Source organism: Peromyscus eremicus, chromosome 4 (assembly GCF_949786415.1).
Source record: "Peromyscus eremicus chromosome 4, PerEre_H2_v1, whole genome shotgun sequence".
In the NCBI taxonomy this organism is placed as follows: domain Eukaryota; kingdom Metazoa; phylum Chordata; class Mammalia; order Rodentia; family Cricetidae; genus Peromyscus; species Peromyscus eremicus.
In genome coordinates, this window is record NC_081419.1 from 151785801 (window position 1) to 151810586 (window position 24786).

Genomic DNA, 24786 nt, shown 5'->3' on the forward strand with positions numbered 1-24786 from the left:
TGCTTTCTATTACAAACTTACTATCTCTGGCTCCCAGTATTTATTGAAGGAACTACACTGCACCGTCTGTACAATAAATAAAGCTACTCACTGGAAACCTCTGTTCCAAACATACAATTTATTACACATAAAGCAATGACTCACAATATGGAAATGTGGGCATTGAAGCAATCTACTGAGAAAATGTTTATGGGCAAAAGGAGCTTTAAAAGAAGTCTCTGGAAAATTCTTAGCAAAAAGTTTTAAAATGGCACTGCATTTTCCAATACAGAGTACCATGAGACTGGAAATAGGGGGGTGATAGAACAAATGAAATAAAGTTTCCAAACCTCTTCTAGTTAAGAACAATTTATCTTCTTCCAATTGCTAAAGGGGCGTATTTAAAAAGTAAACAAAATAAGTAAACGGCAATGTTTTCTTTAGTCTTGAGACTCAAGAAATTACAAAGGATGTTAATTTTTTTTAAGTTATCATGTTAAGAACACATGATGGTGTCGGACAGGTAATTGAAAAATTACTAATTATCAAGATGTCTTCATCCTCAAATGGTCATCTGGACATTAGTGGGTAAGTATTTTGCTTAGATAAATACTTTCACAAAATGTGCTCTCAAAGTCCTTACTGGAGTCCCACCAACTGGAGCTGCATCCCTCTTGAGGACTCAGAGCTGAGCTCTGGGATGGCAGGCATGTGTATGATGCCGAAAGAACGGCAGTTCTCTCCCAGGTCCTGGGTCAGTCCAGTCACTTGATCTCCATGGCGGGGCTGCTCTGCAGACTGCCCTGTGCAGGGCAGGTCACCAGGGATTCGGGTCTGGTCAGCTTTAGCCTTCTGCCAGTCTTACCGCAAAACACGCTCTCAAATTCCTAAAGTCAAGAAGTGATCATTAATGCACTGAGTTCAAAGATGTGAACGCTGCTAGTTTCAAAAGCACAAGAGGCTGAAATTAAGGAGCCATGTAAAGTATCTCAAAGTATGAGCTAAGGTATCACAAATGTCACACCTTGGTAAGGAGGTATGTGAGAAAACAGGAAAAAACAAAAATTTCCCTCAATAGCGGTTATACTGTATTTTTTTAAAAGATTTTCCAGTAAATTCTCAGTGTCTGAGAATATGCCAAAATGGCCATTTTTATGGTTAAAAAACATAAAATATACCATTTTCATCGTTTGTATCCAGGTCGGTGGCTGTCCCTTCACACACACTGCTGAGGATACTTAGTCAGCAAAGGACTAGGTACAGTCCCTGCACACAGTGAGACCAAGAGCAACTCCCTGCAGGCTGCTAGTCTCTGCTTATTCACCCGGCTTCCCCTGCCTTTTAAAAGGCCTTAGGTCTAAAGTCTCCACAAGGCTGGGCCCCTAAACACAAGGTTGGCCTCAATGTCACCAGATAGCTACACCAAGTCTGATGGCCCAAGTATTGGGAGGGTGGGGGAGACACTCAAGAAGGCTAGTCTAGAAGATGCAGGAAACAAGTAGTTAACCATTTCTATGAATTTGTGAAATGCAGAATGTGGGAATTCCTACAAGATAAGTGACCCTGAGAGGAAAGGGACCAGTATTTGGATTTCAATTCAAATACACAAATGAGTGCAGAGGCAGACATCGGAATAGCTGTCTACAAATGAAAGAAAATAGCAGGAGGTGCTCTAACTCACTAAAGTGGGAGGAGGCTGGCTGGGTTCATGGATGTGGGCCTTCACTGTTTTATTGTTTTTGTTCATGTTTAGAAATTTTTTTCTTTTTTTTTATGTATAGTGTTCTAGACTCATAAATCTAGGTTTGTATGTTCCTGCTTTGGCAAATATGTATAGTAAAATTTGGTGTTTTCACCACTCGCAAGTTTACAATTCCAAGGCATTAAGAACACAGTACAGTGTCCGTCACCAGAAGCTTCTTCCAAAATGTCTCTTATCATTCCAAACAGAAACTCTGTCCTCATTAACCATGGCATCCCATTGCCTGCCCTGACACACACCAGTAAGTTTCCATCTCTGAGTCAGATCTATCCAGGGACCTCACATTGGTGACTAGCTTATCTCACCCAGTTTGTCAAGGAGTGTCCATACAGCAGGTGTCAGACCGTCAATCCTTCTCATGGCTGAACATTGCCATGGGTGTCCACAAAACATTCTGCTTGTCCACTCTCTGTTGATAAGCACTGCTGCTGTGAATGCTCAGAGACAAATGTCAGTTTGATTCTTGTTTTCAATCTCCTGGATTTACACTGTGTGGAATTGCTGGGTCTTTTGGCAGTTCTGTTCAGAGAACTACCATACTGTTCTCCACAGTAGCTGCACTACTTCACATTTCACCATCAAGGCTCACACAAGGGTTAGAATTCCTCCAGGTCTTTCCTAACTCTGGTTATTTTCAGATTTTGTTTTGTTCTCCTGATATTTGATTGATACTGAAGTGGTATCTCATTGTCTTGTTTCTGTTTTCCAGCATTGGAGATCAAACCCAGGGCCTTACAAGTGCTCTACCACTGAGTCACATCCTTGGCCCCAAGAGGGTGATGTCCTAGAAACCAGTGCAGAAAGCCAAGGGATGTCTTGAGGGCCTGCCTGGGCCCATCTCTGGCTGAACAGTATAAGAACAGTAACTAAATGCTTCTGGGAGTAGACCTGAGAGGAAGGTAGAGTTGAGAGGTACTCATGCCCTGGGTCCAATCCCCAGCATAAACTGCCTGTAATTCTGGCACTTGAGAAGAAAAGGCAGGAAGACCAGAAGTTCAAGGTCAACCTCAGCTACACAGAGTCTGAGGCCAGCCTGGGCTACATGAGCTATGAGGTCTTGTTTCCTAGCCCTAATACAAAGAAAAAAAGAAATGTTTGCTTTAAATGCACTCATTAGGAAGAGACTAAAGAACATAAATTTTTAATTTGGGAAGGACAGAGGAAGGATGGGTATTTAATTAATAAAAAGCAAACTTTGACAAAAAATATTAATGCATACAGAATAAATCAAGGAAGCTGGAGCACAGCCCTCAGCAAGGAGGGACCCAGAATAGTCCATGGGCAAGGCAGGCACAGAGCATGACAAGGAGTACAGGGTTATTTTGTGCAAGACACTTTATTTTTAGAACAGAGCACTGCATAATTTTGGCCACTTAGTGACATATAAGTTATAGGTACTTGCTGGGTGGCCGATAGGTACTTCTGGTGGCATGTTCTAGAGAGGGAAAAAATCCTGTAACAGCAGTTTCCTGAGAATTCGAGAGTATTTGAGAAGTATGACTCTATCTCTTGGCTTCCTACTGCTCCATCTGTGCCAACCATGCTCTTATGAGGACATTTAGAAACTTGTAGTCATCAAGCTACATGTCCCAACCCTGAGCCCTTGAACACAGGCTGTGCTGTGGCAAATGACACTATATCAGCCTCAGCAAAAGCTCTAGCTGCTGGGTTCTTCATCCACACTGCAGAGCCCATCCAATGCTAGTGGCAGTCTTTTCTTCTTCTCTGGGAAGCTGTGTTTATTACCTGCTGTATCAACTCCACATTGGACCTCAGCATCTGGTGAAGTCAGTGGTAGAGAGAGTTCAGCTCCCCAGTGCACCCAGGCAGGGCCACCCCACAGGCTGCATAAATGACACTTACCTGGTGTGGGTCTGTTTTGCAGCAGGGGCTGTACTTGGATGAGATCATAAAGGATGAAGTTTAATGGACCACATTCTCCATCATATACACAATACAACTTCTGGTTTATGCATATCAGAGCATGAGACACAGCAGTACTGGAAGGCAAACAGGCCAGGGGCTGCCAGCTGTCAATGGTAGGCATAGACCCTCAAGAGTCTTGCCATGAGGGCCTCAGAACCTCTGCAAGGAAGATGGTACTCAAAAACACTGGGTGCTGTCTCTGCAAGGGGCATCTTCCCTACCCTGAGAGCAAAAGGTTGAGTCTAGACTAGAAAGGATGATAGAGGGGCTCTAGACTCAGGAAGGCACACGACTGTCTATCCAAACAGTGGACACTACACAGCAAAGGGCAGACATTTTACCTGCCTTGGCTGCTCAGGTCCAGGCTCCTAGATTAAGCTAGGGATGGTCCATAATTAAAAAGCTAAGGAAAAGACAGACTCAGAGGAGTGGACCCCCGGAGGGTGATGTCCTAGAAGCCAGTGCAGAAAGCCAAGAGATGTCTTCAGGCCCCCCTGGACCCCTCTCTGGCTTCTAGGAGGAGACCTCAGAGAAGGGTGAAGTTTAGAGGGGGCACATAAGGTGGTTTTGAGCTATCAGTAAGGAGGGCAAAGAACAAGGCAGTGCGAGCAGGGGGCAACGGACCTAAAGAGTTCCCTAGAACACTAGGAAAAATAGCATTGGTTTTCATTAAATTAGGGGAAAATGCTTGGGGTCAGGACCTGTGTGTCAGGACAGGGTCTGGGAATAACCAAGTGAAGGTATGACTTCATAGCAAAGAGGACTCCTCCCTTGGTGACAAGAGGAAGGCAAAGCAGATGAGCCATGTGATGGCAGTGGGGCTCAGCAGCCTTGAACACCTTGCTGAGGTTCATAACCACAAATCCCTAATAGCCTTTCACATCACAATAAAATGTTGCCTACCAGTGGCCCTGGACTAGATCCCAACCAGGGAAACAGCTGTGGAGATGGGCATTATTGGGACAAGGAACAAAATGTAAACATTAACAGTGCTAGGTAACAGTGCCCACCAATGTTCCACATGCTAATCTTGACCACAGTGTTCTGCTTATGTAAGATGTACAAAAGGCAAACAATGGAAAACTAAGGTATAAGATGGCATCCATAATTCTAACAGATCATTCAGACACACAAGCAACCTGGACACTGAGTAAGCCTAGACGGGTTCTTGTGATATTTATGTCTGAAATTACTTTATAACTAAAAAAATCACCACCAGTAACCCAAATCAAGAAGGGGACATTTCAGACCACTGGCCAGATCTCTTCAAACCTCAATGCCACTATAAACAAGGATGATGGGATTTTAGTCGCTTAGACTGAAGGGCAGAATCAAATACAGTTCATAAGTCATGGTTGAATAGTGAGGGAGAAACAGGATGAACAAAACAAAAACTCTAAGCCAGGCAGTGATGGTGCACACCTTTAATCCCAGCATTTGGGAGGCAGAGGCAGGCAGATGTCTGAGTTTGAGGCCAGCCTGGTCTACAAAGCAAGTTCCAGGACAGCCAGGGATACACAGAGAAACCTTGTCCTCAAAAAACAAAAAACAAAAACAAAAATAAAAACAACTAAAAACTTCAACAGAGGTCACTGGAAGAATCCTTACAGAGGGGCTGGAGAGCTGGCTCAGCAATTAAGAGCACTGGCAGAGAGGACTGGAGTTCAATGCTCAGCACCTACATGGTAGTGTACAACTGTAGCTTCAGGTCCAAGGGATCTGACACCCTCTCACAGATATACATTCAGGCAAAAGACCAATGCACACACCTTTGATCCCAGCACTCAGGAGGCAGAGGCAGGCATATCTCTGTGAGTTTGAGGCCAGCCTGGTCTACAGAGTGAGTTCCAGGACAGCCAGGGTTACACAGAGAAACCCTGTCTTGAACAACTTAAAAGAATCCTTACAGAAATGTGGTATTAGACTGGGTATTAGACATTGCCACCAGCTTTGTGAGGCCTCTGTAGAAACCTTTCTAGATGAAGAACCAAACCTGTAATTGTTCGTGGGTGGGTGGGTGGGGGGTGACTCAGTGGTTAAGAGCACTGGCTGCTCTTCCAGAGGACCCAGGTTCAATTCTTAGCACCAACATGGCTGGTCCCAACCATATTAACTCCAGTTCCAGGGGATCCAACACCCTCTTCTGGCCTCCATGGCACCATGCTCACAAATGGTTCACAGACATACATGCAGGCAAAACACTCCTAAACATAAAATTAAAAATGAAGTAATAGCACATCAGCTGAGGGGTTAGGTGATGGGCACACAGGTATTCATGGTTCTACACATGCTTGTTAGAACACTGTCATGCAGTGGTCATCTACCTATATCATACTTTCATCTGCCAACACCTCTGCATCTCCATTAGGAGCTGGCCAGACCCAAAAGTACAGCATGTCCAGCCAAAGATGGGCTGCAAGCCAACCCTACACCTTTCCATTGTGTCCCACACTCATTATACCACAGCAATGCTGAGTTGGGGGCCATTCTCTCCACGACCTTTTGGCTGAGTCTGTTTCCAGAGCTATAGCTGCAGCCTCCTACCAGCTCACCAATATCAAGTAATGAATATAAAATGTACTCTGACCATGTATCTCTCCGCCAAAATCTGTTCAGGGGTTCTAGTTCTTAGGAAGACCCCAGAATCACTGCACTCTGAATTGACAATCCTGTGCCCCCTTCAACCCTAGAAGTGAGGTTGTAGTCACTGCTCTCCTCAGCCATGACATTCAGCACCTCCACTTGAAAAATCTTTGCAACTGCAACTCCCTTTCCCCAGCCTCTGCACATCCTGACTCAAATCCAAAGCTCCTCTGCAGTCCTATTGGCCCTAGAAGGGCTTCTACTCTATGGCAGAATCTGACTGCCACTCACTATTGTTTCCTGTCTCCTTCTGAACCAGCAGGGGCTATCATCTCCACCAGATCCCTAGAATCTGGAGTAGGTGCCTGTTACATTAGGAAAGATCTGAGCAAAATGGGTACTAACAAAATTTTGGGGGAAAAAAAACATTTAAAACTCTCATTACTGAATCCTAAAGAACAAGAATATACATGCAAATAAGAAGGGGAAAGTTACTATGGAAACAATCAAGCCTGAGTATGTTCACACCAATGATGGCCCTATAATCTGATCCAGAAATCATCTACAAGTTCAGTGAGACAAAATTTCAAAAATAGCCTAGAAATATAATAGTCTTCTCAGGGAAGAGGATATCAATGGGTTATCCAATACCAAATGGCCAGCCCTAAAAACATATATACAAATAACATTATACAGATTAAGCAACTTATATACTTAGAAATTTATGAATCACACACACATATATACTGATATGCATGTAACAATGAATAAAAAAAGAGGCCATGAATTTAAAAGAGAGCAAGGAGGGATATATAGGAGGGTTTGGAAGGAAAGGTAAGGTGAAAATGATGCAATTATATTGTAATCTTAAAAAGATAAGAAAATCCTTAGTTTTAAAAGCCTGATCTTTTGAGCATATTCTTAAGATTTTATTTAAAAAATTATAAACACTTTTTTGGACTGAATTAAATCAACAATTTACCACAAATAGGTACACAAAGCCAAAGACTAAATCTTTTTAACAAACAGTAAAGCTTTATTTTAAGACAGACCAGCAGTCTATTCTAGCAAACAATGTTACCAATAACCATAGAGATCCAATTAGAGTAAGCAGCAGTGCTCTAAGTGTGCTCCAGGTGGACTTAAAAATCGCTCACAAGGCTGCATTATACAGATGTAAACACCACTCAGGCACAGATGATAGAAAGGGACAAAGACAAAGATTGCAAGGTCCAGTTCAGTGTGGCTGGGTCCCTGGCAGGCCTCTCACGGGGCCCTTGTCAAGGCTCCAGGTCTGCTGTACCATCTGAACCCATTCTCCAGCACACTCCTGCTGGGCTCTGCAGAACATGAGTCCAAAATCAGTACCCAGGTGTGACAGCTATTCTTGACTGTCAACTTGACTACATCTGGAATTAACTAAACTGAAGCTGCTGGGTACACCTGTGAGGGGCTTTTTTCTTAAATCATTCAAAGTAGGAAGACCCACTTTTAATCTGGATCTTTTGAAGTGAGAAGGTATACCTTTAATCTAGACCACACCATCTGCTGGCAGCCTATATAAAGGACATTGAAGAAGGAAGCTTGATCTCTTTGCCTGCTTGCTCTCACTCTTGTTGGCAAGTCCATTTCTTCACTGGCATTACAGCCTACTTCTTCAGGATTCCAGTGTGTATTGAAGACCAGCTGAGACCTCATGGACTGAACGACTACTGGATTCTTGGACCTTCCACTGGTAGACAGTTATTGTTGTACTAGCTGGACCACAGACTGTAAGCCATTCTAATAAATCCCCTTTACATATATTTATCTATAGAATATAATATATATGTAGACTCATTCTATCAATTCTGTTCCTCTAGAAAACCCTGACTAATACAGATTTTGGTGCCAAAAGTGGTTCTAGAGCAGCAGCAGAAGTATAAGGATGAATTTTGAAAGTACCTGGAATAGGCTTTCCAACTTGCCAACACCTACAGTTACTCAAGTCTCTCCATTTACTAAAGCCTCTTCTGGAAACTTGAAGAGTACTTGGAGTGAACTATTTTGCAAACTTAAGTGGACAAATGCATTTGATTGTCTTGATTCATCAATTGTGAGAGGCAACGGGTTTGTGGAAAAATAAGGAAAATGATGATGCTGGTTGGTTGCTCCTAGCATCTCTGGATAAATTGACAAAGGAAAAGAATGAGCTTCATGATAAAATTAACCAACTTCTAGCATCTCAGAATACGGTGAAAGATAACAATGGACTCAGTGATAAATTGACCAGCTCCAGATGTGCATAAACAGTCTAAAGGTTTCTAAGTGACCTAGAAGAGAAACTTCTCTCCAGCAGCCACAGAGCTCAAGATGTGAAAAATCAAACTGAAGCCCTCATTACAAGGTTGACTGAATTACAGAGAAAATCCAAGTCCCAGCCTTAGAGTGTGTCAGCAATTAAATTAAGGGCATTAACTGGTAAAGAATGGACTCCTGTAACTTGGAATGGGGATTTGTGGGAAGGACCCTATTGAAACTGAGAACTTTGAACCCTCAGATTCTCAAGGGTTTATCTCACCTGAGGAAGTAATCTCTCCACCCTCCACAGAAGATGAACTATTACTCCCACCCCCTGAAATACTGCCTTTTCCACCTTTGACTAAGGAAATTAATCCTTCATCATTTGCTAAACCAGCAGTGACTTTCTCTGAAGGAAATGACTATAGTAGATTATCTTAAGGTGTGCTACTTTTGTTTATGTTACATCTGTGAAACTGTGTTACTGTGCCTGTCTAAAACACCTGATGAGCTAATAAAGAACTGAACAACCAACAGCAAGGCAGGAGAGGAAAATAGGTGGGGCTGGCAGGCAGAGCAGATATATAGGAGAAATCTAAGAGGAAAAAAAGAAGTGGCCAGAGAAGGAGGAAGACATCATGGGTCAGCCACCCTGCTACACATCAAGCTATGGAGTAAGAGAACGGGAAAAGCCCAGAGGCAAAAGATAGATGGGATAATTTATGTTAAGTAAAGCTGGCTAGAAACAAGCCAAGCAAAGGCCAGGCATTCATAATTAAGAATAAGCCTCCATGTGTGATTTATTTGGGAGCTGGGTGTTGGACTCCCCAAAAGCAGCAAAAACAAACAACAACAAATGCCAGGCAAGATAACACTGATGTCCCTCAGGACTTGCCAATAGCTGCCTTTAGACCTATAACCAGACTGAAGGCTAAGCAGGCCCCTAAAGGGGAAATAGAAAGTGTAGTCCATGAGAAGGAACACTATACTACAATACTAAAGAGCTTAATGAGTTGGCTAGTTCAAGCAGAAGTCTGGGGAATATATGTGGGAATGGATTTTAAGGGTGTGGGATACTGGTGGAAGGAACATAAAACTGGATCAGGCTGAGTTGATTGATAGAGGCCCTCTGAGTGGAGGTTCTAGGTTTAATAGGGAAGCTCACACAGTTTAAAAAAAAAGGTGTCAAATTTGCTTGAATCGTTGGCTTTTGAAAAGGAGTTGGAGATGCCTGATATCCCTTGGCTTAGTGTTGATGAAGGGATACTAACATCCAGGGAAACTGCAATGCTAGCGTGGGTACACTGTGTAAAACCTAATCCTCCACAATGGGCAGGCCCAGAAGGCATGCCTTCACTAATCCTACAAGACACAAAATAGTGAGAGGGGCACCAGCACATTTGAAGAGCTTTGTTTTCACCTTTTCAAACTTGTGCAACAACATCTTAGGGTTGGAGATGCTGCTACTCAGTTGGATGAATTAAATGTAATGGGTATCAGGGGCCTGATGGCAGCACTGAATCACCAAAGGCAAGGTTATCTCAGTTATCATAATGGGCAGCATAGACAAAGCAACATCCATAATGGCCTGACCTGTAATGGTCAGAACAAAATGACTTTTATGTTGTCATGATTAGTATAGACCTTTGGTACTGGCTAATCAATCATGGTGTTTCCAAGAATGAAACAGGCAAGCCTACTGCATTTTTGTTTGATCTGTATAAGTGAAAAAATTCTCTAACAATGAAAAAAGGCTACAATTGGGTTGTGGCAAACGGAATCTCTGCCCATGAACCAATTTCCAGACTTTAGACAGTTTATAGACCCAGAACCCCTTGAATGAAGGGATGGCCAGGTCCCCGAGGAAGGACCTTGATAAATTACCTAGGAGTTTTACTGTTAGCCTTTCTTCGATCCTTCCCCAGAGAGACTTAAAACCTTTTACAAGGGTAACTATATACTGGAGGAAATACAGAATGGGTAGTAGAGAAAGCTAGCTATAAATATCAGCTAAGGCCATGAGAACAGTTGAAGAAACGATGATTATAATTGACATGAATATTTTTGTCATATTTTGTTAATGTGTTTGTACAGATAATTGTGTTTTCTTTCCTTGGTATTTTTACTATATAATGTAACAACAATTAACAGAATATCAGTTGTTATCATATTTGAGATACTAAAAGGATGTCCCTCAAGGGGCACTGCCACCTATTCTAAATTTATAATGCATTTGTGGTTATATGAGGAATAGTTATGTCATGTTAGGCATACTTATGACCTGGTTAAATATATGATACATTTGCAATTGTATTTGGGAATAGTTCTATCATGTTAGGTGTAATTATGACTTGGTTATTTTCATTTAGAAATTAAGCATGACATAAGGAGATATGATTGTGTGTCAAGTTGACAAGAGGTGGACTTGTGATGGCTATTCTTGGTTGTCAATCTGACTGCATTTGGAGTTAACTAAAACCCAAGCAGATGGTACATATGTGAGGGATTTTTTTTTTAATTTTTTTTCTTAATTAAATCATTCAAACTGGAAAATCCACTTTGAATCTAAATCTTTTGAGGTGGGAAGATCCACCTTTAATGTGGACCACACCTGCTGGCAGCCTACAAAAAAGGACATGGAAAAAGGAAGTGTGCTCTCTTTGCCTGCTTACTCCTGCTGTCAGTTCCATTTCTTCCCTGGCATTAAAGCCTACTTCTTCAGTATTCCAGTGTGTACTGAAGATGCTTGGACCTTCCACTTGTAGACAGCCATTGCTGGATTAGCTGGACCATGGCCTGTGTGGTGGTTTGAAAGAAAATGGGCCCCAAAGGGAGAGGCACTATTAGGAGGTGTGGCCTTGTTGAAGGAAGTGTGTCACTGTGGGGGCAGGCTTTATTGTCTCTTTTGCTCAAGCTTCCCTCAGTGTGACAGTCAGTTGACATTCTGTTGCAAGATGTAGGACTCTCAGCTATTCCTTCAGCACCACATCTGCCTACATGTCACCATGTTCCCTGCCATGAAAATGCACTGGACCTGTGAAACTGTAAGCGAGCCCCCCTAATTAAATGTTTTCCTTATAAGAGTTGCTGTGGTCAAAGAAATAAAAACTCTAAGACAGAAGTCGGTACCAGGGACTGGGGTATTGCTGTGATAGGCCTGACCATGTCTGTTTGGAGGAATTTAGACTTTGGTACTTTGGGTTAGGAAAGCAGTGGGATGCTTTAAGCACTGCTTAATGGGTCACACTAGTAGGAGCAATAAAGACAGGGTGCTAAGAGTTATCTGAACTGTCGGGCTCAGGAGGAGGAGAATTTTCGTATGTTGCCTAGAGATTTGTTCTTGTGATATTTTGGTGAAGAAAGTGGCTGCCTTTTGCCCTTGTCCAAAGAGTCTGCCTCAGGCTAAAGTGAAGAGTTTTAGATTAATTCCATTGGCAGAAGAAATCTCAAAACAGCCTAGATTTTTTCATGTGGTTATTACTGGTAACTCTAATGAAGATTTATAATGAAAAAAAGCAAGCTGAGCAGGGTAAATTACAAAAGGTAAATTTTGAGGAGAAAAAGAGCAACAGAAAGTGGAATAGAGCTAAATCCTATGTTCAAGGAGATAAACAAATTAAGAGATGGAATATGAGCGAGAATTGTTGAGACCAAGGTCGGATAAAGCACAGAGACAAATTGCCAAACAAACGGAAACACATGAAATATGAACCAATGGCTGAGGGGTCACCAACTGGATCAGGCCCTCTGAGTGGGTGAGACAGTTGATTGGCCTGATCTGTTTGGGAGGCATCCAGGCAGTGGGACCGCGTCCTGTGCTCATTGCATGAGTTGGCTGTTTGAAACCTGGGGCCTATGCAGGGTCCCTTGGCTCGGCATGGGAGGAGGGGACTGGACCTACCTGGACTGAGTCCACCAGGTTGATCTCAGTCTGTGGGGAAGGCTTTGCCCTGGAGGAGATTGGAATGGGGGGCGGGCTGGGGGGAAGGTGAGGGGGGCGGGAGGGGGGAGAACAAGGGAATCTGTGGCTGATATGTAGAACTGAATTGTATTGCAAAATAAAAATTTAAAAAAAAAAAAAAAAAAAGAGATGGAATAAAGGGAGTGGTGAACTCAGGGCAAGACCCCACCCAGCTACATTTCCAACTTGTGAAAAGGAACTAAAGAAGAGCTTAGAGCCAGATGTGGTGAGGCATACTTTAATCCCAGCACTGGGAAGGCAGAGGCCAGACTGGTCTAAAGAGCAAGTTCACGGACAGCCAATCTTAGGCAGTGAAGGAAAACAGAAAGCTGATGAAGGGGGCCGTGTTCCAGTCCCAGCAAGCAGCAGAACTTGGCAGCTTTGGCCACATGGTTCTGGCTTTAGAGTTAAGGATAGAAGAAAGCAGTCATGGAATAAAGCTGCTGAGGCCATTTAGGACTCCCTAAATGGAGGCCTAGAGAGGCCATTATGTGAAGTTGTGAAGTTGAAGCCTAGATTGCCTTGGAGAACCCAAGATGTTAGAGATGTCAGAGTTGTGGAATACCTGTCAAAGACAGCTGCTAACAGGAAGTGAAACCAGCCCAAGAGAGAAGCTGAACAGAGTTGAAGATCTGAAGAGCATTTCAACATGAGACATGAAGATGCATAATCTGGAGTTTGCCCAGCTCGTTTCAGTCTTGCTTTGGTCCAATATTTCCTCATTATGCTCTGTTCTCTGCATCTTGGAATGGTAATGTATATCCCGTGCCATTATAGGTTGGAAGTATGTGAACTGCTTTTTGATTTTGATTTTTATAGGAGGATTACAGTTAAGAGATGGGCATGCATCTCAGAAGAGACTTTAAACTTTGAAACAAGTTTGAGACTGTTATAGACTGTGGGGACTTTTGAAGTTGGACTGGATGAATTTTTTTGCATTATGATACGGCTATAAGCTTTTGGAGGCCAGGAAGTGGAATGTGGTGGTTTAAAAGAAAATGGCTGCCAAAGGGAGAGGCACTATTAGAAAGTGTGGACTTATGGGAGGAAGTGTGTCACTGTGAGGGTGGGCTTTGTAGTCTCTTTTGCTCAAGCTTCCCTCAGTGTGACAGTCAGTTGACATCCTGGTGCCTGCAAGATATAAGACTCTCAGCTATTCCTCCAGCATCACATCTGCCTGCATGCTGCCATGCTCCCCGACATGATAATGGACTGAACTTCTGAAACTGTAAGCGAGCCCCCTCAATTAAATGTTTTTCTTATAAGAGTTGCTGTGGTCATGGTGTCTTTCACAGCAATAAAAACCCTAAGACAACCTGTAAGCCATTCTAATACATCTCCCTTTCATTCTATCAGTTCTGTTCCCATAGAGAACCCTAATATATCAGGACTTCACTTACTTCTCTAAGGCCATAGGCTGTGACCACCAGAATTCTGAGGCCAAAACCTAGCACAGCACAGAACCAACCCACAATTGTTCCCTTTCTTCCACCAGTCCGTCCCAGGGCTAAGCCAACTCCCAAACCAAGCATCAGTCCTTGCAGAACTAAGAAGGCTGGCCAGCTACTGCAGCCCATGTGTGGAAAGAAAGGAACAGAGTGCCAGCAGTCCCCAAGGAACAAGAAGCGTGTGGGCATCAAAGGCTCAGCCTGTACTGGTTACATACACCACAGAAATCTAATAATTGCCTTCTGACCCCCCTGAAGGTAGACGCCCAGACTACTGACTCAGCGTTTATCTGCTCCTCCCAGCCCCGCTCCCACTTTTGCTATTCTAGCTTTCATTTTTTCCCCTCCCCAGGGCTTCACAAACACTAGGCTAATACTCTGCCACTAAACTATATCTGTTGTCCTTATCAGGTTCTGCGAGAAAAAAATCAAGTCCTGAATGCCATTCAGACCCAACATAATACACTGCACACAACAGGTACTAAATTTGGATTCTGACAACTGACATTTGACAGTCATCTATATTTCATAAGAAAATCTCAGCTGTGACTATGACTTTAGTAAGTGACATCAACAGGCAGAACTCCCTTCATATTGGACTTCATATCTGACCTCAGAGTCCAGGATACCCAAGGCAGTCTAGGAAGAAGGGATCAGAGGCAACATTGACAACTACAACAGAAAATTCTCAAGTTTCTGCCCGCCTTTTCAGTCAAGAAAATCCCCATCTTCACTGAACACCATTCAGGAACACTGAAGTCCACTTCATGAATACTCACCTTTTTAAGGGAATCCCCATGTCTTTCCTGAATGTACTTCAGGAATGCTGTGGTCCACTGAAGGGTTGTTGCTTTATCTGTCTCTGCATTGCAGAATGGAACTAAAAGATTCAGCTCATCACAGCAAATGCGGATTCTGCGCCTGCAGTCAAAATCCACAGTAATCACACAGGACAGCTGGTGAAGTACAGGAGCAACAGAGTTCATTATTCATTCAAAGAAAGCAGAATGTATGGAGCTGACCTCTGAAGGCTAGGAGGTGTGTACCACCTGAAAGCCTCACGTAAGCCAGTGGGCACTTTGCCACTGAATATCTGTCTACAGAGGCCATCACTACCCATGGTCACCAGAGCACCTGTAGTGGCTCAGTAGCCTCCAAGTCCCTACACTTTCTCAAATATTTACTTCTCATGGGCTAGCTCTCTATACCAGGGATGACTGCAAATCCCTCAACTCAACAACAAAATTTCTGGGCAAGTAATTTTTTTTTCATTGTTTTTATTTTCTTGCAGTACTGGGCACTGAACTCCAGAGCCAACCCCACATTGTTATTCAGGAATCATGACTTGCTTCCCATGTATAGAAATATGTACTCAGGCACATGCATAGCTTCCAGACTGAATGGGGCATGATGATACACACCTATAATAAAGCACCTCAGAGGCTGAGGCAGAATAATCATAAATTCAAGGTCAGCCTGGGCTATGTAATGAGACCCTATCTCATAAAAATAAACGTCCTTTTTTAGAGAATTTAGGGCTAGGGCTGGGGATGAAGCTCAGTGGTAGAATGCTAGCCTATTATTCCATGGGGCCCTGGCTTCCATCACCAGCATTGAAAAAAAGCTTCTTGAGAGAATTAAGTCACACCTTGTTTTAAGCTTTACATATCACATCCAGTAATAAGCAAAGCCCTCACTATGCTGACCCAAACAGTTACACGGTACAGTGCACTACACATCTTCACACCCACACACCTCAAGTCAAATGGCAGCTAGCACACTCTGGATGCACTCTAATTTCTAGTAGAGGGCCCAACTCCTTCCCTATCAGCTCAAGTAGTTCTGACCTCAAGTATGTGTGGTAGATTAACAACCCTATCCTAAAGATGACATAGATACTCAAGCACAGAACTCACTGGAAGCCATTAAACCAGGCAGGGGGTGTCAAGAATTCCACAGAGCAGCTATCCCACATGTGCTCATTAAACACACATCAGGGTGAGCAGTACTTGATTTACAACTCACAGTAGGCTAAAGGAAGTCCCTCAGGTATAACATAACCTGTGTACAGGTATAACAAGAAAAATGCCTGAGCTATAGAGGGAAACCCTGCCTCAAGAAAAGAGAATGCAATGCAATGGGGCTGGAAAGATGGCTCAGCCGTTAAGAGTATGTTTTGCTCTTGCAGAAGACCCCAATTTGATCACCAGCACCTATAGGGTGGCTCCCAATCATCTGTAACTCCAGTTCCAGGGATCTTCTGACCATTGCAGCAGTCACCAGGCACATACATAAATGTAAGCAAAACACTCATAAAGAATTACACAGCTTGCCGGGTGGTGGTGGCACACGCCTTTAATCCCAGCACTTGGGAGGCAGAGGCAGGCAGGTCTTTGTGAGTTTGAGGCCAGCCTGGGCTACAGAGTGAGATCCAGGAAAGGCGCAAAGCTACACAGAGAAACCCTGTCTCGAAAAAAAAAAAAAAAAAAAAAAAAAAAAAGAATTACACAGCTAGAGAGAAGGCCCAGTGGCTAGCTGCTCTTCCAGAGGACCCAGGTTCAATCCCCAGCACCTACATAGTGGCTCACAACCACCTGTAACTCTAAACTCAGAATCCAATGCCCTCTTCTGGCCTCTACAGGCACACAAGTAGTGTACAAATATACATGCAGGCAAAACATCTCATACATAAAAAAAATTTTTTTTAACTAAAAATGAAGAAATCCTAGCACTTGGGAGGCAGAGGCAGGCAGATCTCTGTGAGTTCGAGGCCAGCCTTGTTTTTAAAAAAAAAAGAGAAAAAGAAAGGTATCTATCTAGTTTTAACACATCCTCTAAAAAGCAATAAATCACCTTGGGTTATTTAATAATTAAACTTCAATGCACAATAATATCTTGTTAAATACTATTATTCCTGAGCTGAAAATATAAACGCAATATTCATAAATGACCAAATTGATTATTATTATTAAACACTGTAATAAAAACCCAACTTCAATAGTGAAAAATTAACCTTTTATACTACCTAGAATAGCACATATAAAATCCACAGGTAAACTCACTTTTATAACTCACTTCAATAACAGTTTTAACCTCCTCTTTTCCAACAGTTTTTTTCTTTTTTCTTTTTTTCTTTTGGATGTAGGGTCTTGCTATTTAGGACTAAACTATAGTTCACTGTATATCCCAGATTGTCCTCAAACTTGAAGCAATCCTCCTACCTCAGCCTCTTGAATACTGCAATCACAAATGTGTGCAACTATATCTGGCTTCCCCAAATAAAACACAAAGCTACAATGTTACCTAATGTGTGTTTAACTTGAAGGCCCAATACTCTCCTTAAGGACCTGCTGACAAAACTGGCCTTCTCCTAGTGTCTGGGAACTTGGGCTTGGGGAGATTAGTGAAGAACAGCCCACAGGACCACAACTCTGCAAGCAACATGGCTCACACTGAGAGCCTGGCATTCAGAGTGTGCCAGATACGAACTATCGTGTGATGGGCACCAACATGGTCTCTGAGCCTCTAATGAGCCCTCCTGTTCGGTGGCACCTCATTGGTGCCCTTGGAGCACAACCCTGAAGTCATCAATTAGGAGGTCCTATGTAACCTTCTGGGAGAAGACTCCTGGGAATGTGCTCCCTAGCTCTTCCCACATACCTTGGATCATTCTGCCTTGTATTCTGCCACTGTAGTCAGTCAGAGTTGAATCCACCTGAGACTCCCCAGCCTCCACACAGAGGGTGAACTATCACACAAAAAGCCAGCACATCTAAGACAACTGTATGAATGGAACCCATAGCCCATACTATATTACCTTCTATCTCTTTCCATTCGGTTATGCCTCTCCCGACGCTGAGACCTTCCTCCCTGGGGTCCACTCTGCGTCTGCTCCCCCAGGTTTGACTGTGAGGACTCAGAAGACTGCCAGGTACCCTGTGAAGCTGTAGAACCTTCGCCCACATTCTGAATCTCTCCAAGGGCTCTTCGCTCCACACTTGTGTCCAACTGGCGGATTCTACTCCGATTCCTCTTATTGATTGCTTGTTTACATAGCGCTTCTTCTTTGCAAAAGAAGAAAAAAGCCGTCATTTAGTTTTTTATTCTTAACTCATTCCCATTAATGTAGACTATCTTTGTTGGGCATCTTGTTTTTTTCTGAGAAAGAGCCTCACAAAGTCCAGTATTGCCTTAACTCACAATGTAGCCAAGAATGTCAGTGAATTCCTGAGCCTCCTAAGTGCTGGGACTACAGGTGTGCACCACTGTTTGTTTTTGTTTTTTTTTTTCCTTTTCTTTCTTGACTGTGCCTGTGCACTCACCCATGCATAGACATGTTTTGCATTTCAATCCAATATTCTAACATTAACAAGTATAAATTAAAAAAAAAAAAACAAGGAGCTATAATGGCAGAGAGTCTGAGCACTAAGCACTGAGCTCTAATCCTACAGCACAATCAAATCACCCCTTCTGACTGGGTGGTAGTAGGGCATGCCTTTAATCCCAACAGAGGCAGGTGGATCTCTGAGCCTGGCCTACAGAGTAAGTTCCAGGACAGACAGGGAATACACAGAGAAGCCTTGTCTCAATCAATCAACCAACCAACCAACCAAACCCACAAACCAAACCAAAAGAATCTACCCCTTCTGAATGCTATAAAACCAACACAACTATGTCAGTTCCTCTCTTTTTCATGGAGCTGTACCACTGATTTACCACTGAACTAAATCCCCCACTCCTCCCTTTTAATTAACAGTTGTTATTACCCATGAATACAGAAATCAAAACATTATTTTCTTTTTCTAGAATTTAGGATGGAAAGAATGTTTCAAATATTTTCACTAAAAATTTTTCTTCATATCCAATTATTATTCTAATATGAAAATTGATACTTTACCTCAGGATAAAACTTAACTGATTCAGTTAAATATGTTTTCATGTTCAAGTGATTCCACAAAAAAGCAAAGAAAAAAATCAGCTTTTGCACTTACATATTGTGCACATAGTATAAAAATAAGTCAAATTCAATCAGATAAAAGAAAGTAAGCAGGTGATATGTTTTCCCACTTGTCACAAAAAGCCTTAACACCACTTCTGGATCACATTTTAAGAGAGACAGAGAAAGGAATTCAGAAGTTCTGCTGTTTTCTTTTAGCCTTAGTAATAGGCACAGTCCCACATTAGTGCTCATCTATATTTCACAGAAGGATTTTCAAATAAAAAGTATTGACAAACAAAACTGAGGGCTGACAGGAAGAAGCAGTTTCCATCTCATCCTGCCTCAGCCGCTCTGAACGCTTCAAGAGTAATAGTTCCTATCTCTTGAAAGAAAACCTTTCCCAAGGAGGGAGAGGCTGAAGTGACCATCAAGAAATTGAACTGCTGGTGGCAGCTCCTTTACACTCCAGACCTGGTAATCATCCAGCGGCCTCGGCTAAGCCCAGCCACTGCCATGACACAGTGTTATTTCTATTTCTTTGGAGCTTTCAGCTGATTTCAGACTCCATCATCACTCACAAAGTATGAAATAAAATAAACTACAAAGTACTTTCAGTGGCTATGGCACCTGAAGATGTCTGTGAGTCTGTTGTCATTTTACTGTTAAGAAAAAGTTCCCACTGGGTGGTGGTGACGCATGCCTTTAATCCCAGAACTTGGGAGGCAGAGGCAGGCAGATCTCTGTGAGTTCAAGGACAGCCTGGTCTACAGAGCGAGTTCCAGGACAGCCTCCAGGACTGTTACACAGAGAAACCCTGCCTCAAAAAATAAATAAATAAATAAATAAATAAATAAATAAATAAATAAATAAATAAATAGAAAAGAAAAAGCTCCCAAATTTAAAAATATCCAAAATTTGAGTCAACTATGATGTTCAGAAAAAAGTTCAAAGATGAGGATGAGGAATACAGGGTAAATACCTAAGACTTCTTACACATGTGCATATAAAGGTCCTCTCCTGTCCCCACCCACCAGAGCCTAAATATTCTGCAGCTACAGCTTGTCAAGAGTACACACACAGCCACTACCTGCTGATTTATCACTTACCTCCCACCTTAATCCAAACCTGCTCTGGCAAGGCTTTGTTTCTACTACCTCCTGTCTGTTTGGTGGACTCAATCTCTTGCTGGTAACAGAAAGAAAATGCTCTAGGCAGTCCAATATCCTGGTGCTTGGCAGCTTCCAGTATAGAACATGAGTTACTAGAACTCTGGAAAAAAATTAAGTAACAGAAATTGTATCAATATGTGGGTATGTTAGCTCTTTACAGCACAAGTAAACTGCACTCAATACAATTATGCTCAAACTTTCTGAAAAACTTTGATTTTTAAAAATGATTTTAACTGTGTATATGGGTAGATTTGTGCACATGACTGTAGGTTCTGGCTGCCGGAAGGATCCCCTCCTAAAGCTGGAATTACCAGGCAGTTGTGAGATGGGAACCAACCTAGGATCCAAGAACAGTATGCATTCTTAACCACTGAATCATCTCTCCAGCCCTTTTACTAGGTTTTTTAATAATGCCTAACAATATAAATATTACAACTTACAAAGGTCACCGGTTCCATTAAAAGAAAAAAAAAATCGTGGGACAAGATCAAACTAAGTTACGAGCCCTGAATTTGACACAGATGAAAAAGCTTTACCTGTGTCTGTGCAAGGCTGGCATTCCCACCAGTGGAACAGGCACTTGTAAACAGCGGGTAGGTGAACTGCAAAGCAGTAGTGGCAGCAGCAGTTTTATTTTTCACTAAGGTCGTACATTTGTTTTGTTGCTGGTGAAGAGGAACATTCATTAATTCAGATGGATGTCGAATAAGAGTTACCAAACTGCCAAGACAAAAGAAAACCCAGAAACCTGAGGAATATGTGGCGGAGAGGCTCCCGAAACATTGCCATCACCCATTCCACCACTAACAGGTCATGCTGGACTCCGCCCTGCTTCTCAAGCAGTCCTGGACGTGGCCCGAATGATCCACTGGCCAGTGGTGCTGGTGAAGTTCACTTTGCCTCCTCCCCGCCTGCAGCACTCCCTGACACCAATCTCTGTCATCCTCCAAATCTGGCAAGGATGGACAAGACCAGGACAGCTGGGTGAGCGGAAAACTGCGGAGTCAGTGTCTTCAACAGCTACCTGGGAGAGCATTAAGTGGGCCAGGAACTACCACAGGTTTCAGCTTAATCTTAAAACTCCTGCCTTTCCACTCCACAGGTCCAAGTCTGCACTGGAGGCCAGAGCAGCTCCCCATGGCACTCAGGGGGGAGACAGAACCAAAGGGTACAGTCCTCAGAACTCTTCCTCTCCTTTTTGGGGGGTGTAGAGACAGCCCAAAGGTCCACAAGCCCCAAGGTACTCCTTAGAATTGCCACGCAGCACTTGCACAGTGTGCAGCTTCCAGAATCATCCTCAGGTTAATTCAGAGCAAGCCGGCATGAGACCTCCTATATCTAGTACCCAGACTGCCTGCCCCTTTACACTGAACTTCCCAAAGATCTTTGGGAAAGGCTGGTGTCCATGCAGCCATGGAAGTAGCCCTGCTGACCACGTTCAGGTATCCTCCCAGACACAAGAGGCGGCCCCGCCGGAGCCCTTCCAGGTATCCACCCAGACCCAGCAGGTGCCCAGAATGATCCCTCAGCCGGCAACAGCTCTGTGAGAAGGCCCCTCCTCCCCGACGCCCCCGCGCCCCGCACGCACTTGTTGAGCGCCACGCCCGACTCGCCGGGCTCAGCACCGCGAGGCGCAGGCGGCTCGGCCGGCATGCTGTTGAAGCGGTCCTCCAGGCGGACGCGTACGGTCGGCTTGGCCCGGGCCTCGGGCGCGCCGTCGGGCCCCGCGCCGCCCGCGCCCTCCTTGGCCGCGCCGTCCGCCCGGGTCCGCGTCCCGTCCGCGCCGCCAGGCGTCTTCTCGGCTGCGCCCGCCTCGCCCAGCAGCATCATACGCAGCTCCTGGAAGTCGACGTGGCCCAGACACGGCGCGTCGGCCGCCAGCGGCGGGCACAGCACTGGGTACACGGGCGGCGCCGGCGCCAGCGAGCCCGCCGCGCCCGAGCCCGCGCCCGGGCCGGCCAGCAGCGCGGAGCCCAGGCGTGCCTCGAGCTCGCCGTCCGCCGCCTCCATGTGCGAGTAGAGGATGTGCTGCAGCTGCGTGTACTCCACTTCCGTCATCTCCACCAGACTCAGGTCGGTGGTCGTGAAGCTCAGTCCCGGCTCGCCCAGCGCCGCGTCCCCGCCGCCCGCGCCCTCGGGGCCCGCCTCGCCGCCCGTCGCGCCTGCCTCAGGCGGCGGCTCCCGCGGCCCGGGGCCCGACATGCCGGCGCGGCGCGGCCCAACGGCGGGGCGCGGGCGCGGGGACGGCGACGCAGACGCGGGCGGGCGGCGAGGCGGGGTCGCGGCCTCCGCAGACGACGCGCCGGCCACCGCGGGCGCGCCGTTGGGGGAGGGAAACCGCTTAACACCGCAGGGACAGTGCGCCTGCGCAGTCCCGCCCACAACGGTAACCCCACCCCTTTTGGGCCACGCCCCTCCGTTACCCGCCGCCCCCGCCAACTGCCCTCCCGCTTGCCCCGCCCCCCCTCCCTGTGGGGCCTGGGTCCACTGCACCTTTGTGCTCAAACCCGGGACAGGCCACGCCCCGTGTGGCCACGCCCAGTTTAGACCACACCCCCTTAAAGCTCTCCCATTGGCCCGATGTCTGTCTCTGGCTTCCCACCCCCCACCCCACCAATCCCTGGTTAACCACTCCTGGCTCATTGCCAGGGAGCAGGCTACTTGCCCCTGCTCCTGCGAGGGTGCCCCAGTTAACCCTGTGGACCCAGTCACACCCTTTTCTAGCCATGCTTCTGTAGTGCTACCATGCTCTTTACTGGCCATGTCCAGCTTCCTCCTGTGTCCAGCCCAGGCCTTGGAGTCACCTACTTTGGGTGCTTTATGTGGAGTACCATGCAACATACACTCCAGTTTTTCATTCTCTTTTAGTCAAGCTGAGGATTAGACCTCTCACATGCTGAGCTACTCTTTTATACCCAGCAAAGATAGCATCACTATATTTTATACCCAGTGTCTTAGTTAGAGTTTCTATTGCTGTGGTAAAACAGCATGACCAAAATCAGCTTAAGGAGGAAAGGGTTTATTTCATCTTATACTTCTAGGTAACAATTCATCACTAAGGGAAATCAGAGCAGTAACTTAAGGGAGCTGGGACCACCCACATCAATTGTCAATCAAGAAAGTGCACCACAGGCTTGCCCATAAAGTTAGTGTCATAATTGTATACTTAATGGAGATAGCATCACCTCATAATCCTATGCCTAGCAAAGCTATCTTTTGAAAAGCAAAGATAAAGTAATCCTTTTCTATTTTTTGTTTCACTTTTAAAAACCAGATTCAAATTGTAGCCAGAATGGCCTCAAACTGGGTATGATCCCCCCGCCTCATCCTCTGGATACTAGGATTGGAGGCATGTGCTACACTTGACACAATGATGACTTTTTCTAATATTAAAAAATGTAAATAGGGCCAGAATAGAGTTCAGTGATAGATGTATGAGGGCCCAGGTTTGATCTCCAGCACTGGAAGAAAAAGGTTAAATGACGATCTTTACTAGTAGACTTGTACTAAAGGAGCAGTTAAGGCAATCCATCATATCATATCCAGAGAAGGTATAAATTGGAATGTACACAACCCAAGGAAGACCTGGATAGGTTAAAAATGTTCACCAAAAGCCTTAAAGCAACCACTGACAAGAAAATGAAGGTGACAACATGGGATTGCAGAGTAAAGAGGCAGAAGAGAAAACAGTAGAAAGGTGGGCACAGGGGACAAATTGGGAATACACAGATGGAAGGTTTAAGTCCAACAAGATCACATAAAATAGAAATGATTTAAATGTAGAAAAGCAGGCTGGAAAGATGGCTCAGGAGTTAAGAGCACTTGCTCTTGCAGAGGACCTGGGTTTGGTTCCCAGCACCTATGTGGTGGTTCATGCCATCCATAACTTGAGTTCCAGATGATCCAATGCCCTCTTTAGATCCTCCCAGACACCAGGTATGCACATGTGTACTTAACATACAGGTAAAACACACAAATAAATCTAAAAAAAAACCCACTAAATATGGAAAAGCAGTGGTTGCCAAGATGAACACAAAGCAAGCCCTAGGGTGCCTATATATAAAATCCTCTAGGCTGTTGTGTGAGGCACATGCCTTTAATCCCAGCACTTAGGTGCAGAGGCAGATGGAGCTCTGAGTATGAGGCCCCCTAATCCACATAATGAGTTCCAGGCCAGTAGGGCTACACAGTAAGACTCTGTGTCAAAAACAACCCCTCTAGTGACAAATATGGCTTACATCTGTAATCTCAGCACTTGGGGTTGCAGCAAGGTGAACTTGAAGACAGCCTGGGTTACAGAGAGAGTTCCAGGTATGCTGGGCTACAGAGTTAACTTTTTCTCAAAAACAAAACAAAGTAAATGGTTGTTCACTCCAATTAGAGAGGCATCAACAACAGACCTGTGAAACCACCCCTCTCTCCATGAGGGAATGCCCAATTTTGGTAGAATCTCATGTGGTAGTCATAGCTGCTCTGCATCTGGACAGGAATGGTCATGTCAAGCTTAGAGAAAATAGTTAAACTACACATTAAGATACAGGATGGTAACAGCACCCTGATCTATGTAAACAATCCCATGGAATCTGTTAAAGAAAAATACCCAGGAAATTCAACCAGGTTGCAGAATTCAAGACCATGGAAATATCAACATATTTCTATATACTAACAACAAACTTGTAGACATTTGCAACTATTCAAAACTGCACTTAGGTATAAATCTAAAAATATGCATTAGGAAC

General features: G+C 44.4%; 1 protein-coding gene across 8 annotated transcripts in view; it reads right to left on the reverse strand.

The window, feature by feature from the left end:
• Tcfl5 (transcription factor like 5) overlaps positions 1–22249 on the reverse strand; it is a 29653-nt gene extending 7404 nt beyond the window's left edge. For 2 of the 8 annotated variants that reach the window (XM_059262085.1, XM_059262090.1), the window contains exons 1-5: positions 21636–22249; positions 20584–20767; positions 19985–20147; positions 17757–18000; positions 14719–14860 (exon numbers count right to left, since the gene is read on the reverse strand). In XM_059262085.1, coding sequence (XP_059118068.1) covers positions 14719–14860; positions 17757–18000; positions 19985–20147; positions 20584–20767; positions 21636–22249 — 1347 coding nt within the window. The other 6 variants (XM_059262086.1, XM_059262088.1, XM_059262087.1 and 3 more) reach the window with 6 other exon arrangements.
• Positions 22250–24786: the final 2537 nt, after the last annotated feature.